This window comes from Trachypithecus francoisi, unplaced genomic scaffold (assembly GCF_009764315.1).
Source record: "Trachypithecus francoisi isolate TF-2019V2 unplaced genomic scaffold, Tfra_2.0 Lachesis_group5, whole genome shotgun sequence".
Classification (NCBI taxonomy): Eukaryota; Metazoa; Chordata; class Mammalia; order Primates; family Cercopithecidae; genus Trachypithecus; species Trachypithecus francoisi.
Window position 1 is genome coordinate 133,581,052 of NW_022681470.1, and position 15,060 is coordinate 133,596,111.

General features: G+C 48.5%; 1 protein-coding gene across 6 annotated transcripts in view; it reads left to right on the forward strand.

The window, feature by feature from the left end:
• SMIM7 (small integral membrane protein 7) overlaps window positions 1-15,060 on the forward strand; it is a 30,881-nt gene that overhangs the window by 911 nt on the left and 14,910 nt on the right. For 2 of the 6 annotated variants that reach the window (XR_004434147.1, XR_004434148.1), the window contains exons 2-5: window positions 44-85; window positions 590-642; window positions 6,426-6,516; window positions 13,288-13,454. Coding sequence is in view for 2 of the 6 variants with exons in the window: in XM_033198568.1 (XP_033054459.1) it covers window positions 44-85; window positions 590-642; window positions 6,426-6,516; window positions 13,288-13,342 (241 nt within the window). In the remaining 4 variants the exon portion in view is untranslated. Of the gene's footprint in view, window positions 1-43; window positions 86-589; window positions 643-6,425; window positions 6,517-13,287; window positions 14,418-15,060 lie in introns of those variants that run through there. The other 4 variants (XR_004434149.1, XR_004434146.1, XM_033198568.1 and 1 more) reach the window with 4 other exon arrangements.

The window sequence follows — 15,060 nt, forward strand, 5'->3', positions numbered from 1 at the left end:
GGACGCGGGGGCGCCCCTAGTAACTGTAATTCTCCCTCTGCAGGACATTGCTGATGAATGCCGGGGCAGTGCTGAACTTTAAGCTGTGAGTAGCCCGCGGCCGGACTGTGGCTCCATCCGGGGAACCAGTAACCCCGCCCTCATAAGCGTGATCTCGGCTCACTTCTCAGGCCCCGCCCCCAAGCCGCAGGTCCCGCCCTATCCGCCCTCTGTCCACGCCTCCAGCCTGGTTTAATCTTCCTCGCCCCCGAGCGACCTTAAACTCATACTCTCTGTTCCTTGGGTGTCCCTCTGTTCACCTTCCTGGAGAAGTCAAGACCCATGCTCTAAGAAATAGCCCAACCCCGGACCCCCAGCACTGCACCCGCACTGTCGGGTCGCTTTGTAAACTGTCGGTGGCTGATGACCTGGCTGTGATTGTCCGGGCAGTGGTGGCCCAGAGAGGGACATTGAACCGTCCGAGGTCACACAGCAAGTCAGCGGCAGGGCCAGGGCTGAAACTTAGTGTTTGTGGCCTTCTGAGCTGGGGTCAGGGGGCTGAGGCCTCTATGTCCCATTGAAAGTGGACACTGTCTGCTCCTCTTTGTAGGAAAAAGAAGGACACGCAGGGCTTTGGGGAGGAGTCGAGGGAGCCCAGCACAGGTAAGGTCTTCCTGGACCCTTGAATTTCATGGTCCACTTCAGAGAGGACAGTTTTGTTTCCCCAAGTTCTACCCTCGTTTTCTTTCCTTTTCTTTCGTTTTTTTTTTTTTTGAGACAGAGTCTCGCTGTGTCGCCCAGGCTGGAGTGCAGTGGCGCGATCTCGGCTCACTGCAAGCTCCGCCTCCCAGGTTCCCGCCATTCTCCCGCCTCAGCCTCCGAGTAGCTGGGACTACAGGCGCCCGCCACCGCGCCCGGCTATTTTTTTGTATTTTTAGTAGAGACTGGGTTTCACCGTGTTAGCCAGGAGGGTCTCGATCTCCTGACCTCGTGATCCACCCTCCTCGGCCTCCCAAAGTGCTGGGATTACAGGCTTGAGCCACTGCGCCCGGCCTTTCTTTCGTTTTTTAACACAAGGTCTCGCTCTCTTGTCCAAGTTGGAGTGCAGTGGTGCCATCATGGCTCACTGCAGCTTCGACCTCCTGGGCTAAAGTGATCCTTCCATCTCAGCCCCCTTAGTAACTGGGATTACAGGCGTGTGCCACCTTGCCAGGCTAAATTGTGTATTTTTTTGTAGAGATGGGGTTTCTCCACCTTGCCCAAGCCGATCTCGAACTCCTGGGTTCAAGTGATCCCCCCCACCTTGGCCTCCTGAAGGGCTGGGATTACAGGCATAAGCCACGAGTTTTCTCTTTAATTGAGCGTGTGTGTGAGTGGGAGATGACTCTGATAATGTGCTGTCCTTTCTGCCTACCTCTGTCATCTACTTCTTTCTCCCACTGGACCTCCCTGATGTGAGCACTCACATCACTTCCTACCGTTATAATTTTCTGTATGTTTGCTGTCATCTGGCTAATGTCTGCCCTTCACATTTGACCGTAAACTTCAGAGAAGAGACCCTAGCTTGGTCTGTCCCATCCTTTGTCCTTGCCATACCACTCCTCCGATGCCTGTGAATGAATGAATGAACAACCTCACACACAGCTGTTGCTTTCAGAGTGCTGCAGACCTGCCACATTTAAAATTAGATGCCAACATTAGATTTTTTTTTTTTTTTGAGACGGAGTCTCGCTCTGTCGCCCAGGCTGGAGTGCAGTGGCTGGATCTCAGCTCACTGCAAGTTCCGCCTCTCCGGTTTACGCCATTCTCATGCCTCAGCCTCCCGAGTAACTGGGACTACAGACGCCCACCACCTCGCCCGGCTAGTTTTTTGTATTTTTTAGTAGAGACGGGGTTTCACCGCGTTAGTCAGAATGGTCTCGATCTCCTGACCTCGTGATTCGCCCGTCTCGGCCTCCCAAAGTGCTGGGATAGATTTTTAATCAGGCGATTTTATATAAAAATTCAGATGTCTGATTTTTCTTGAAAAACTGGAACATTCTGCAACTCAAGATTCAGGAGAGCCCTTGACGTCTGTTGAGTGTAGTTGAGGACTCTGAGGAGATGGGGCCTGTCGACTCTGCCTCATCCCAGCCCTAACCTCTTCATATGTCTATCGTCTGCCTGGGCCCTAGAGGCCCCAGAATTTACGCTTCCTACTGAATGTAATTGTGTAGCTATTTGGAGTCTTAAGGGGAGCTGTACATGACTGTTGTATCCATTCATTAATTCTTTCATTCACCAGATATTTGAGCACCTAATGCATGCTGGCTACTGTGCTAGGTGCTGGGATACAGTAGGGGTAAGACAGATGGAGTGGAACTTACCATGGGGTGGGACACATGGTTTCCAAGCGGGGAATAGATGGTGACAGAGGTGATGTTAGGTAACAGGGAGTCACGGGATGGTAATGGGGTTGCTCTCCTGCTGGGGTGTGGAAGGGAAGGCCATTTGAGGAAGTGGCGTCCCAGTCAAGGTGGTGCACTACCTAAGGATAGGGGAACCCTGAGGAACAGGTTTTCTTCTTTTAGAGACAGGGTCTTGCTCTGTCGCCCAGGCTGGAGTGCAGTGGCACAGTCATAGCTCACTGCAGCCTTGAACTCCTGGGTTCAAAAGATCCTCTTGCCTCAGGCTCCCAACTGGCTGGGGCTGCAGGCACTTAATACCACCCCTGGCTAATTTTCTAAATTTTTTTGTAAATATAGGCATCTCGCTGTGTTAACCAGGCTGGTGTCCAACTCTTGGCCTCAAACGATCCTCCCACCTCAGCCTCTCAAAGTGCTGGGATCACAGCCGTGAGCCACCATGCCTGGCTGAGCTATTTTGAAGACCCTCCAGGAGCTTTACTTTTGGGGGGCCTGCCCCTGGGTGCTGACCTAGTTAGGTGCTTCCTGTTAGTGTTGCATTCTACCTCCATTCCTAAAAGGTAGTAGTCACTTTCCAGTTCCCAGAACTGGAAACTGGAAGCAGATAGGAAACTGAGGGTCAGAGATGTGGCTCAACTTTTTTGTGGCCACATAGCAAATCAGTGAGAGAATCAGGATTAGAACCTGGGTTTTTCTGCCTCTAGCAGTTGTGCACTCAATCACTAGACCATCTGTCCATCTGTTCATTTATCCATCCATTCATACATTGACTCAGCAGCCATGTGTTACCCACCACGTGGAAGGCACTACCAGGCCCTGGGGTTGCACTGTACAGATCCAAATCAGAGCTCTGGTGGGCGGGAGATTTGGCACAAAGTGGCGGGAGCATCAGTGACAGGGATGCTAGGGAGGACACCAGTGCTCTATCCGGAGCTTCCTGCTTTGCTCTCTCTCCAGTCTCCTTCCAGCCCAGATGCTGCATCCCCTGTGGGAGCTGCTCCTTGCTCTCTATCCTCTTTGCCTGGCTTAACTGTAATACCGTAGTGGCTGCATTTATTGAGAGCGCCATGTGTGCCAGGCAGTGTGCTGAGGTCTTCCTAGCTGCCTGACACCCCTATTGACATAAGAGGGAATGAGCATAGATAGTGCAGGGATGGGCCCAGGTCACTTAATGCAGAAGGACAGAGGCAGGATTTGAGCTCATGTTTGTTAAACTGAGCATGTTTGAGATCAGAACTTGGAGCTCTGGCACTTCCTCAGAAAGGCGTTTGTTTTTTTTGAGGTGGAGTCTCGCTGTGTTGCCCAGGCTGGAGTGCAGTGGCGCCATCTTAGCCCCCTACAATCTCCGCCTCCCGGGTTCAAGCAATTCTCCTGCCTCAGCTTCCCTATTAGCTGGGACTACGGGCACCCACCACCATGCCCAGCTAATTTTTGTATTTTCAATAGAGATGGAGTTTTACCATGTTGACCAGGCTGGTCTCAAACCCCTGACATCAGTTGATCTGCCTGCCTTGGCCTCCCAAAGTGCTGGAATTACAGACTTGAGCCACCACGCCCGGCTGGAAAGGCTTTTTCTGATCTCCCACCCTTCCTCATGCACATGCCACGTTGGGTCTCCGCAGTGTGTGTTCCCGGGACACCTAAACTTTCCCACCAGAGCAGTCACGTGGGAATATTTGTTTAGTATTTCTCCTCCCCATATGCTTGTGGGGGCAGAGCCACCGGTCTTCGTTTCTTCCTGTATCCCCTGTATGCTGCTGCTGCCTGGAACGAGTAACGTTTTTTTGTTTTTTGAGACAGAGTCTCGCTCTATTGCCCAGGTGTGCAGTGACGTGATCTCAGCTCACTGCAACCTCCACCTCCTGGTTCAAGTGATTCTCGTGCCTCAGCCTCCTGAGTAGCTGGAATTACAGGTGCGCGCCACCATGCCTGGCTAATTTGTTCGTACTTTTAGTAGAAATGTGGTTTCACCATGTTGGCCAGGCTGGTCTCAAACTCCCGACCTCAGGTGATCCACCCGCCTCAGCTTCCCAAAGTGCTGGGATTACAGGTGTGAACCACTGTGCATGGCCTGCAGTGAGTAACGTTTGATTGGCATCTATTGATGGTGGGAGATCCTGTTTTCACGATCCTTTGCTAGAGGAAGGGTCTTGCTGAGCAGCGCCTCTCGGACTTCCTGGAAACAGACCAAGCGTTTGATGTTTCTAGTCTGTGCTGGATCAGCCGTGTATACAGGTTGTGCTGCATGTAACTAACCTCGTCGTTTGGATAATACCAGGCTCGTCTAAACCATGTTCAGCAAGATGGTGTGTTCAGCACAGGCTCAGATGGAGCAGGAATGTCAGGTTGTCATCCCTGAAAAATAGAAATTTCTGGGCTTGTGTTCTGTGTGCTGTACTTACCAAGCAGCCCTAGTCTACAGATGCTTCGGGTAGTACCTTTAAAGATCACCTAATCTAGACCCATTCTTTGTGGTTTTTTTTTTTTTTTTTTTTTTTTGAGACGGAGTCTTGCTCTGCATTGACACGATCTCAGCTCACTGCAACCTCTGCCTCCCGGGTCAAGTGATTCTCCTGCCTCAGCCTCCTGAGTAGCTGGGATGACAGGCGTGCGCCACCACACCCGGCTAAATTTTGTATTTTTAGTAGAGACAGGGTTTCACTGTGTTGGCCAGGCTGGTCTCCAACTCCCGACCTCAGGTGATCTGCCTGCCTCAGCCTCCCAAAGTGCTGAGATTACAGGTATGAGCCTCCATGCCTGGCCTAATCTGGAGCCATTCTTTTCCTTCTGGAGGTCCAGAGAGGGAGAATGACTGACTGGAAAGCCTGGAGGAAAGGTTTGGAACCCAGGCCTCTTGAGTCTTCACATACTGAATTGCCTTCCCTCAGAGGGCTGTCTGTTCCTTGGCCTTCAGGGGACCAGAATAAGTCACACCAAGACACACCTTCCCTTTCCCTTGCCTGAATTAGGATGCTTTTAGTTGTAAACATTGCAAACTCAGCTCAAAGTGATTAAAGCAAATTGAAACGTACAAGGGTGGAATTGTCTTCAGGCACCCTGGGTTTAGGTGTCAAACCAGTCCTCCAAGATTAGGGTTAGGGTTGGAGTTGGGGTTGGGGTTAGGGTTAGAGTCAGTATCTGACTCTCTGCAGCTCTCAGTACCCCTTTCTTTTGTGTTGGTTTTACTGTGAGACTGGTCAGGGTTGGCAAAGATGACCCCAGAGCAGGGGTTGGCATGTTTTCCTGTAAAGGGCCATATAGTAAATATTTGAGGCTTTGCGGGCCATATGGTGTCTGTCTGGCACAACAACATGACTCAGCTCTGCCGTTGTAGTACAAAAGCAGCAGGACATGATATGTAAATGAATAGGTATGGCTGTGGGCCAATCAAACTTTATTCATTGACACTGAGATTTGAATTTCTTGTAATTTTTTTGCCTCACAAAATATTCTTCTTCTTCTTCTTTTTTTTTTTTTTCCATGTAAAAACCAGCCGGGTATGGAGACTCATGCCTGTAATCTCAACACTTTGAGAGGCTTAGGTGGGAGGATCACTTGAAGCCAGGAGTGCAAGACCCGCCTGGGGAACATAGCAAAACTCCATCTTTATATTTAAAAAAAAAACAAAACTATTAGCTCACAGGCCATCCAAAAACAGGTGGAAGAGGCTGCTGGATTTGGCCTGTGGGCACTGAGGTTACATCTTCCCAGCTCAGCAAGCCTGGCAGAAAGTGTCTGTTTGCCAGTAGTTGGGGGAAAAGTCCCAGGTCAGACTCTCATTGGACAGACTTGGGTCACATGCCCCTTCTTGAGCCAGTCAGACGCAGAGGGACTTGGTGCTTTCAGGAGATTGGTCAGTGGTAGACACAGCCTGAGTGCTGAGGGTGGGGAAGAGGGAGAAACCCGAAGGAAAAGCCACACTGTTGCCGAAGTTGGAGACAGTGAATGCAGGGTGGGTGGAAGTCACAAAAGCCCACTGCAGAGGTGGCAATAGGGGTGGGATGTTAGCTGTGCCATAAAAGTGCTTTCTGATTCTTCCAGGTGACAACATCCGGGAATTCTTGCTGAGCCTCAGATACTTTCGAATCTTCATCGCCCTGTGGAACATCTTCATGATGTTCTGCATGATCGTGTGAGTCCGACCTGCCCTTTCCTTTCAGCGTCATCTCTTAGTCTCCTTCTCCAGGATGACCCACCTGATGGTCATTCTCTGTTCTTTCAGTCATCACTCTTGTATCCTGCTTTCTGTTTTCTTTGTTTATTTTTTGTTTTGTTTGAGATGGAGTCTTACTCTGTCGCCCAGACTGGAGTGCAGTGGTGCGATCTGGGCTCACTGCAACCTCCGCCTCCCGGGTTCAAGTGATTCTCCTGCCTCAGCCTCCCCAGTAACTGGGACTACAGGTGCATGCCACCATACCCGGCTGACTTTTGATATTTTTAGTAGAGACTGGGTTCCATCATATTAGCCAGGATGGTCTTGATCTCCTGAACTTGTGAGTCACCCACTTCAGGCTCCCGAAGTGCTGAGATTCCAGGAGTGAGCCACTGTGCCTAGCCCTTTTTTTTTTTTTTTTTTTTTTTGGTTGTTGTTGTTTTTGAGACAGAGTCTTGCTCTGTTGCCCAGGCTGGAGTGCAGTGGTGTGATCTCGGCTCACTGCAACCTGTGCCTCCCTGCTTCAAGCAATTCTCCTGCCTCAGCCTCCCGAGTAGCTGAGATTACAGCTGCCCACCACCACACCTGGCTAATTTTTGTATTTTTACAAGAGACAGGGTTTCACCATGTTGGTCAGGCTGCTCTCGAACTCCTGACCTCACGTGATCCACCTGCTTCGGCCTCCCAAAATTACAGGTGTGAGCCACCATGCCTGGCCCTGCTTTCTCTTTTCAAAATGAGTAAGTGAGGGAACCAGTACCTGAAAGGGTTAAACTCTGTCCCTGCGTCCCCACCGAACCAGGCTGGAACTTTGATTGGAACATGGAGTTCTCCAGCACCTGGCTGTGCTTGGCACCTCTGTAGGGGCTGCCAGGAGATGCTTTTCCTGAGCCCATGGCCCTGTCACCTCTCACCAGCTCTGCTGCATCTGCCGAGGTGGAAAATGTGGTTTAAATGTCCAGCATGCTGCCAGAACCTGCTCTAGCTGGGCTGGAAGCCAGCAGAAATGTATTCAGACTTTATTGTTTTAAATTCTGGCTTTTCGTTTTCTCATTAGGCTGAGAAAACTCAAGCAGATTGCCTTTCCATCTAGCATTGGGTCCATAACTCTGATACTACTGTTAACGAATTGTGAGATTTGCTGTAAATGGATTTGGGAAAAGACACAATGGGAGAATCTGGTGTTCTTGGCCTCCGTGGGTCCATCCCTGTGTGTTTCCCCCAGAAAGAAAGAGGACAAAAAGTTGGCTGTCCTGAGCGACTGAGACTCCGAACGTGGGGTTGCTGTGCGGTGCACGTGCCACCCCAGTGGCTGTTTGCGGATGCTTCCAGGACATAGGAGATCTGGGGAGGATGGCATTTCACCCTCATCACAAGGACCATGATGTATTCCCAGAAAGGCCCTTGCCAAGGTATCCCACCTGGCAGAGAGGATCTGAGAGCACGTATGAGGCTTGCCTAGGAACAGAGAAAGCTTGTGAAGAGATCAAGGAACTTGCATGAAAGTGTAGGAATGGCCAGGCGCAGTGGCTCAGGCCTCTAATCCCAGCACTTTGGAAGGCCGAGGTGGGAGAATTGCTTGAGCCCAGGAGTTTGAAGCCAGCCTGGGCAGCATGGTGAAACTCCATGTTTACCAAAAATTTAAAAATTAGCCGAGTGTAGTGGCGCCTGCCTGTCGTTCCAGCTCCTCGGGAGGCTGAGGTGGGAGGATCACTTGAGCCCTAGAGGCAGAGGTTACAGTGAGCTGAGATCCTGCCACTGCACTCCAGCCTGGGCAACAGAAGAAGATCCTGTCTTCAAACAAATAATAAATAATCAAGACCTAAAGGACAAGAAGACGTTTGCCATTTACAGAGCTGGAGAAAAGCATGGTGGCACAGGAAGTAGCATGTTCAAAGGTCCTGGGGCAGGGAAGAAGTCAGCGTTCTTCCCTTATTCTCGTCTTTGCAGAGGTCCTGGGGTAGGGAAGAAGTCAGCATGCATCTCTTATTCTCGTTTTTGCAAAGGTCCTGGGACAGGGAAGAAGGCACTATGCTTCCCTCATTCTCGTCTTCGCAAAGGTCCTGGGGCAGGGAAGAAGTCACTGTGCTTCTCTCATTCTCGTCTTTGCAAAGGTCCTGGGGCAGGGAAGAAGTCAGCCTGCTTCTCTCATTCTCATCTTTGCAAAGGTCCTGGGGCAGGGAAGAAGTCAGCATGGTTCTCATTCTCATCTTTGCAGAGATCCTGGGGCAGGGAAGAAGTCATCATGCTTCTCTCATTCTCATCTTTCCTATGCACCTGCTTCATCATCCTCTCCTGTTTGACCAACATCTTCACTCCCTCATCTGCCAGCCAGAACAGCAGCCTCGGGCATCCTCCCAGCTCAGCTTTCCAAGATCAGCATAGTCAGTAGCCCAGGGTCCTGATTTTGTTTTCTGGGGCAGAATCTGGTTGACCCGCCTTGGTGTCACTCAGGTCCATTTAGGGTGGGGGTTCTTGTTTCTGCTATAACCACTTAGGTCAAAGGTCATCAGACCACAGGCCAAATCTCCCCACTGCCTGTTTTTGTGAATGAACTTCACAAAAGTTCGTGTGTGTGACTGCTTCTGTGTCACAGCGGTGGAGTTGAGCTGTGTGATAGAGACCACATGGCTCGCAGAGCCAGAACTGTTAGTAAACAAGTCACCCGTTACAGAGAAAATGTGCCAACCCCTGACCCAGGCCAGCTCTTTCAGTGGGGGCCATGGGTGAGAGAAGATTCTCTCAAGAAAGGGCTGTCTCAGGGAGGGAGTGACTGGCTTTCCCAGGACATTTAAAAACTGGAAATCACCTAAGTGTCCAAGAACAGGAGAAGGATCAGGTAACTTGAAGGATGCCCATGTGACCAGCTGTCATGATACTGTCACTGATGATGTGCCAGAAGGTTCTGTCTGCATGGGGAAATGAAACGTTCTGAAAGTGAAGAAGGCCGGAGGGTACTCGTCTGTGCAGCCTGACTTCAGCTGTGTAACGTGCATGCGGTAACCATGGATAAACCCTAAATGAGTGCCTTAAGTATGGGAGTGAAACACTGTTTAGCAAGGGAGTTGGAAGGATCCACTCCAGATGGGGTAGAGAGGGGACCCTGCAGCAGTTGCTGAGGAAATTGGCAGAGCCTGGGCATGGTTCAATATTCCCTGTGCCCATTTATTTTTATTCTTATTTTTTGAGATGGAGTCTTGCTGTGTCACCCAGACTGGAGTGCGGTGGCACAGTCTCGGCTCACTGCATCCTCCACCTCCCAGGTTCAAGTGATTCTCCTGCCTCAGCCTCCCAGGGAGCTGAGACTACAGGTACGCACCACCACAGTTGGCTAATTTTTCTACTTTTGGTAGAGATGGGATTTCATCCTGCTGGTCTCGAACTCCTGACCTCAAATTATTTGCCCGCCTCAGCCTCCCAAAGTGCTGGGATTACAGACGTGAGCCACTGCGCCCAACCTCCCTGTGCCCACTTCTGTGTTGTTTGAGCTTTGGAAATTTTTTCTTTTTTTTTCTTTTTTTTTTTTTTTGAGACAGGGTCTTGCTCTGTCTCCTAGGCTGTAGTGCAGTGGCGCGATCTCGGCTCACTGCAAGCTCCGCCTCCCAGGTTCACGCCATTCTCCTGCCTCAGCCTCCCAAGTAGCTGGGACTACACGCGCACACCGCCACGCCCGGCTAATTTTTTGTATTTTTAGTGGAGGTGGGGTTTCACCATGTTAGCCAGGATGCTCTCGATCTCCTGACCTTGTGATCCGCCTGCCACGGCCTCCCAAGGTGCTGGGATTACAGGCATGAGCCACTGTGCCCGGCCGAGCTTTGGAAATTTTAAGAAGTTATGAAAAGTCTGAAATAAGGGGAGAAACGTCCCTGAGTATTTAGGGATCGGTAGCACTGTCATCTGTAATTTACATTGAAACACATCAAAAATACGGATAAATGAATAGATACATGGATAGGTACGTGGCCCAGCAAAGTGTTAATTGCAGAATGTAGCTGGTGGCAATGTGTTTCAGCACAACTCTTCTATGTGTTGAAATTTTCATAAAATAACAGGAAAAGTTAGGGAGAAAATGAACCATGGAGAGAGTTTACAAGTAAAAAGCGGAAGTCTGTCTTCTCAATCCAGTATTTTATAGAATATTCACAGGATTGTGCAGCCACCGTCTCTATCCAATTTCAGAACGTTTTCATCAACACAGAAAGAAATCGCGTGCCCATTGGCAGTCACTCCCCATTCCCCCTCCCCTAGCCCCTGGCAGCAACTCATCGGCTTCCTGTCTCTGTGGATTTGCCTCATGTGGACAGTTTATATAAATGGAGTCATACACTGCATGGCCTTTTGTGTCTGGCGTCTCTCGCTCAGCATCATGTTTTTGAGGTACACCCATGTTGTAGCATGGAGCAATTCTTCATTCCTTTTCATGGCAGAATCATATTCCCTTGTGTGACTGTTCCCCAGTTTTCCATCTATCAGTTGGTGGATAGTTGGGATGTTTGTATTTTTTACCTATTATGAATAATGGTGACAAGAACATTCATGTACAAGTTTTTGTGCAGATTTATGTTATTAGTTATTAGCGATATAGGAGTGAAATTGCTGGGTTATATGATCACTCTACATTTATAATTTTCTTTGTTTTTTTTGGAGACAGAGTCTCACTCTGTTGCCAAGGCTGAAGTGCAGTGGCACGTTCTCGGCTCACTGAAACCTCCACCTCCCAGGTTCAAGCGATTCTCCTGCCTCAGCCTCCCGAGTAGCTGGGATTACAGGCATGTGCCACCACGCCTGACTGCAACCTTTGCTTCCTGGGCTCAAGTGATCCTTTCGCCTCGGCATCCTAAGTAGCTGGGACTACGGGTGTGCACTACCACACCTGGCTAATTTTGTATTTTTTATAGAGACTGGGTTTCGCCCTGTTGCCCAGGCTGGTCCAGAACTCCTGGACTAAAGTGATCCACCCACCTCAGCTTCCTAAAGTGCTGGGATTACAGGCATGAGCCACTGTGCCCAGCCAGTTTGAAGGTTTTGATTTGCATTTCCCTGGTAGTTAATGATATTGAACATGTTTTCTTTTTTGTTTGTTTGTTTTTTGAGACAGAATCTGTCTCTTGTCACCAGGCTGGAGTGCAGTGGCATGATCCTGGCTCACTGCAAGCTCTGCCTCCCGGGTTCAAGCGATTCTCCTGCCTCAGCCTCCTGAGTAGCCAGGATTACAGGCATGTGCCACCACTCCCAGCTAATTTTTGTGTTTTTAGTAGAGATGGGGTTTCACCATCTTGGTCAATCTGGTCTCGAACTCCTGACCTCGTGATCCACCCGCCTCGGCCTCCCAAAGTGCTCGGATTACAGGCGTGAGCCACTGCGCCCGGCCGATATTGAACATATTTTCATGTACCTATTGGCCATTTGTCCATCTCCTTTGAGGAAATGTCTTCTTAAGATTCTCTGCCCTTTTTGAAAATTGGGTTATTGCTGATCCATAAGGGTTCTTTGTGTATTCTCATTATCGGTTCATTATCACATGCATATTTTGCAAGCATTGTCTCCCATTTTGTATGTTGTCTTTTCACTTTCTTGATGGTGTCATTTTAAGCACAAGAGTTTTTTATTGTGAATGGCCAGGCACAGTGGCTCATGCCTGTAATCCCAGCACTTTGGGAGGATGAGGCAGTTGGATCACTTGAGGTCAGGAGCTTGAGACCAGCCTGACCAACATGGTGAAACCCCGTCCCTACTAAAAGTACAAAAATTAGCCAGGCGTAGCGGCAGGTGCCTGTAATCCTAGCTACTCTGGAGGCTGAGGCAGAAGAATTGCTTGAACCCAGGAGTCGGAGGTTGTAGTGAGCCAAGATTGCCCGACGGCACTCCACCCTGAGCAACAGAGTGAGAGTCCATCTCAAAAAAATTTTTTTTATTGTGATGAAGTTGAATTTATGTTTTTTTCTTTTTGTCATTTGTGCTTTGCGTATTATAGTAAGAAATCATTGCCTAACCCAAGGTTACAAAGATGTACATGTAAGTTTTCTTCCAAGAGTTTTGTAGTTTGGATTCTGGTAGGTAGTTAGGTCTGTGATCTGTTTTGAGTAAAATTTTTTATATGGCGTTAAGCAGGGGTCCAATTTTATTCTTTTGCATGTGGAAATCCAGCTGTTTCTGCTCTCTTATTTTTTTCAGATAACCTTTTTATTTTGGAATGAGTTTAGATTTGTGGAAATGTTGCAAAGAATATACCGAAAGTTCTTGTATGTATCTTTTGTTTAACAGATGTACCACCTTCCCTTATAGGGTGATGGTGTTGGCTGGGCGCAGTGGCTCACGCCTGTGATCCCAGCACTTTGAGGGGCTGAGGCAGGGAGATCACTTGAGGTCAGGAGTTCGAAATCAGCCCAGCCAACATGGTGAAACCCCGTTTCTACTGAAAATACAAAAGTTAACCTGGCTTGGTGGCAGGTGCCTGTAATCGCTGCTATTCAGCAGGTTGAGGCAGGAGAATTGCTTGAACCTGGGATGCAGAGGTTGCAGTGAGCCAAGATCGCACCACTGTACTCCAGCCTGGGCAGCAGAGCAAGACTCTAAAAAAAAAGAGTATATCCGTCTTTTAACTGTGTCGTTCAATATTGTTAATTGTATTCACAGGTGGATCACAGGTTACTTGAAAAAATTAGGCAATCATGTGAAATCATCTAACTAATAGTCATGTAAAATAATCTCTGACAATATTTTTAAAACAATGACGTCCTATCCTCACAGACATTTCTGCCCTCTGACTTCTTCAGGTTGTTCGGCTCTTGAATCCCATCAATGAAACCAGGAACTCACTTTCCCGGGATGCCGAGTCTCCATTCCTTCATTCCTGATGACTTCAAGAATGTTTTTGACCAGAGAACTGACAACCTTCCAGAAAGCCCAAGCTCGTGGTGCGTGGAAAAGCGTTCGCCGAGATATGCATGGCTTCCCAGCCACATCCTTGTTTTCAAAGATAGTGTCACTTTAGTCTGAATTGGAATGCTGTCTACTGAAGGGGTTTCAGGAAGGTTTATGTAAGGGACTGTGATGAAATTGCATTCCCCATAGATAAAAGAAAAATCATTTCTATCCAGAGATCTGAGCAGAAGGATTGGCTTATAAGTTTAACACAGCTGTGTTTTTGGACATTCGGTGTTACTTGCTGAATCTGACAGCCTTTGGGCCCAGCCAGGGTCCTGTTAACAAATTGTTTCCACATCCCAACAGGGTCTGCTTGGCCACTCAGAGCAGCTGCGATTAACCCTAAGACTTTAACGAACAGGCCACCTGTAACAGGGACACCAGCCTTCCGGTATAGAAACTAAATTGTTAGCAAGAGCATTGAGCTAGTTCCTGGTGAAGTGTTTCCACAGAAGACATGTGGAGCAGTTGTGGGAATGTTAAGAGAAATTTTCCTCTGCCTTGACCCCTTTGTTAAATAAAATGACTTTGGGAGCCATTCATTGTACAGTTGCAAGAATGAGAGTGATTTTATGATATGGTGACATTGGGATCATGTTCTAAAACCTTAGGTTTCTGAGTCTGCTTTTTGAGTAGGTGATTTTGAGGTTGAAAAACCAGGGGCCTGCATCTAGGCAATACAGCATTTTCCAGAAGCTTCTTTGAAAGGGAATCCTGGTTTCGTTGCCAAAATGAAACGCCCGGGGTTGGCGCTGAATCCCACAGCTGTGTGATTTGCTCGTTGAGTTTTTTGTTGTCTGCTTTTTTTGGTTTTGTTTGTTTATACCAGTAAGAATGAGCCCGAATGTTGGTGGTTTTTGAAATCCTGACTTGGAGGTAAACCTGGAGGAAGGAAAAAAAGTAAATATGCAGGCTTTTAGGACTGAGTAGCCTTGAAAATAAACCTCATTTCTGAAGAGGACCTTTTGTTTATTTTTTTCTTTTTTTAACCAAGAAGTCAATTTCCAACCTGACCTTTTGAATTACCCTGTGGGAAAAACCTAGGATTCATTTTGGAGACCGTGAAAAAGAAAAGGGTCAGTGGTAGAGTTTCCTTTTTGGATTTAGCTCAATAAATGATGGTCAATAATTGGGCAAATGGGGCTCGGCGCAGTGGCCCATACCTGTAATCCCAGCACTTGGGAGGCCAAGGCAGGCGGATCACTTGAGGTCAGGAGTTCGAAACTAGCCTGGCCAACATGGCGAAAACCTATCTGTACTAAAAATAGAAAAATTAGGCAGATACGGTGGCGTGCGCCTATAATCCCAGCTGCTTGGGAGGCTGAGGCATGAGAATTGCTTGAACCTGGGAGGCGGAGGTTGCAGGGAGCTGAGATTGAGCCACTGCACTTCAGCCTGGGTGACACAGTGAGATTCTGTCTCAAAAAAAAAAAAAAAAAAAAAGAATTGAGCAAGTGGAATTTTGACTGGAGCTGCTCCTGAAAGTATTGAGTCATTGCTAATGGTGGGCTGTTGCTAGACCAGGGTCAAGTCCACTTTTGCTGCCTCTGAAGTTGTAGAATTCTCCTTGATCACTTCTGTAATTCATTTTCTTGC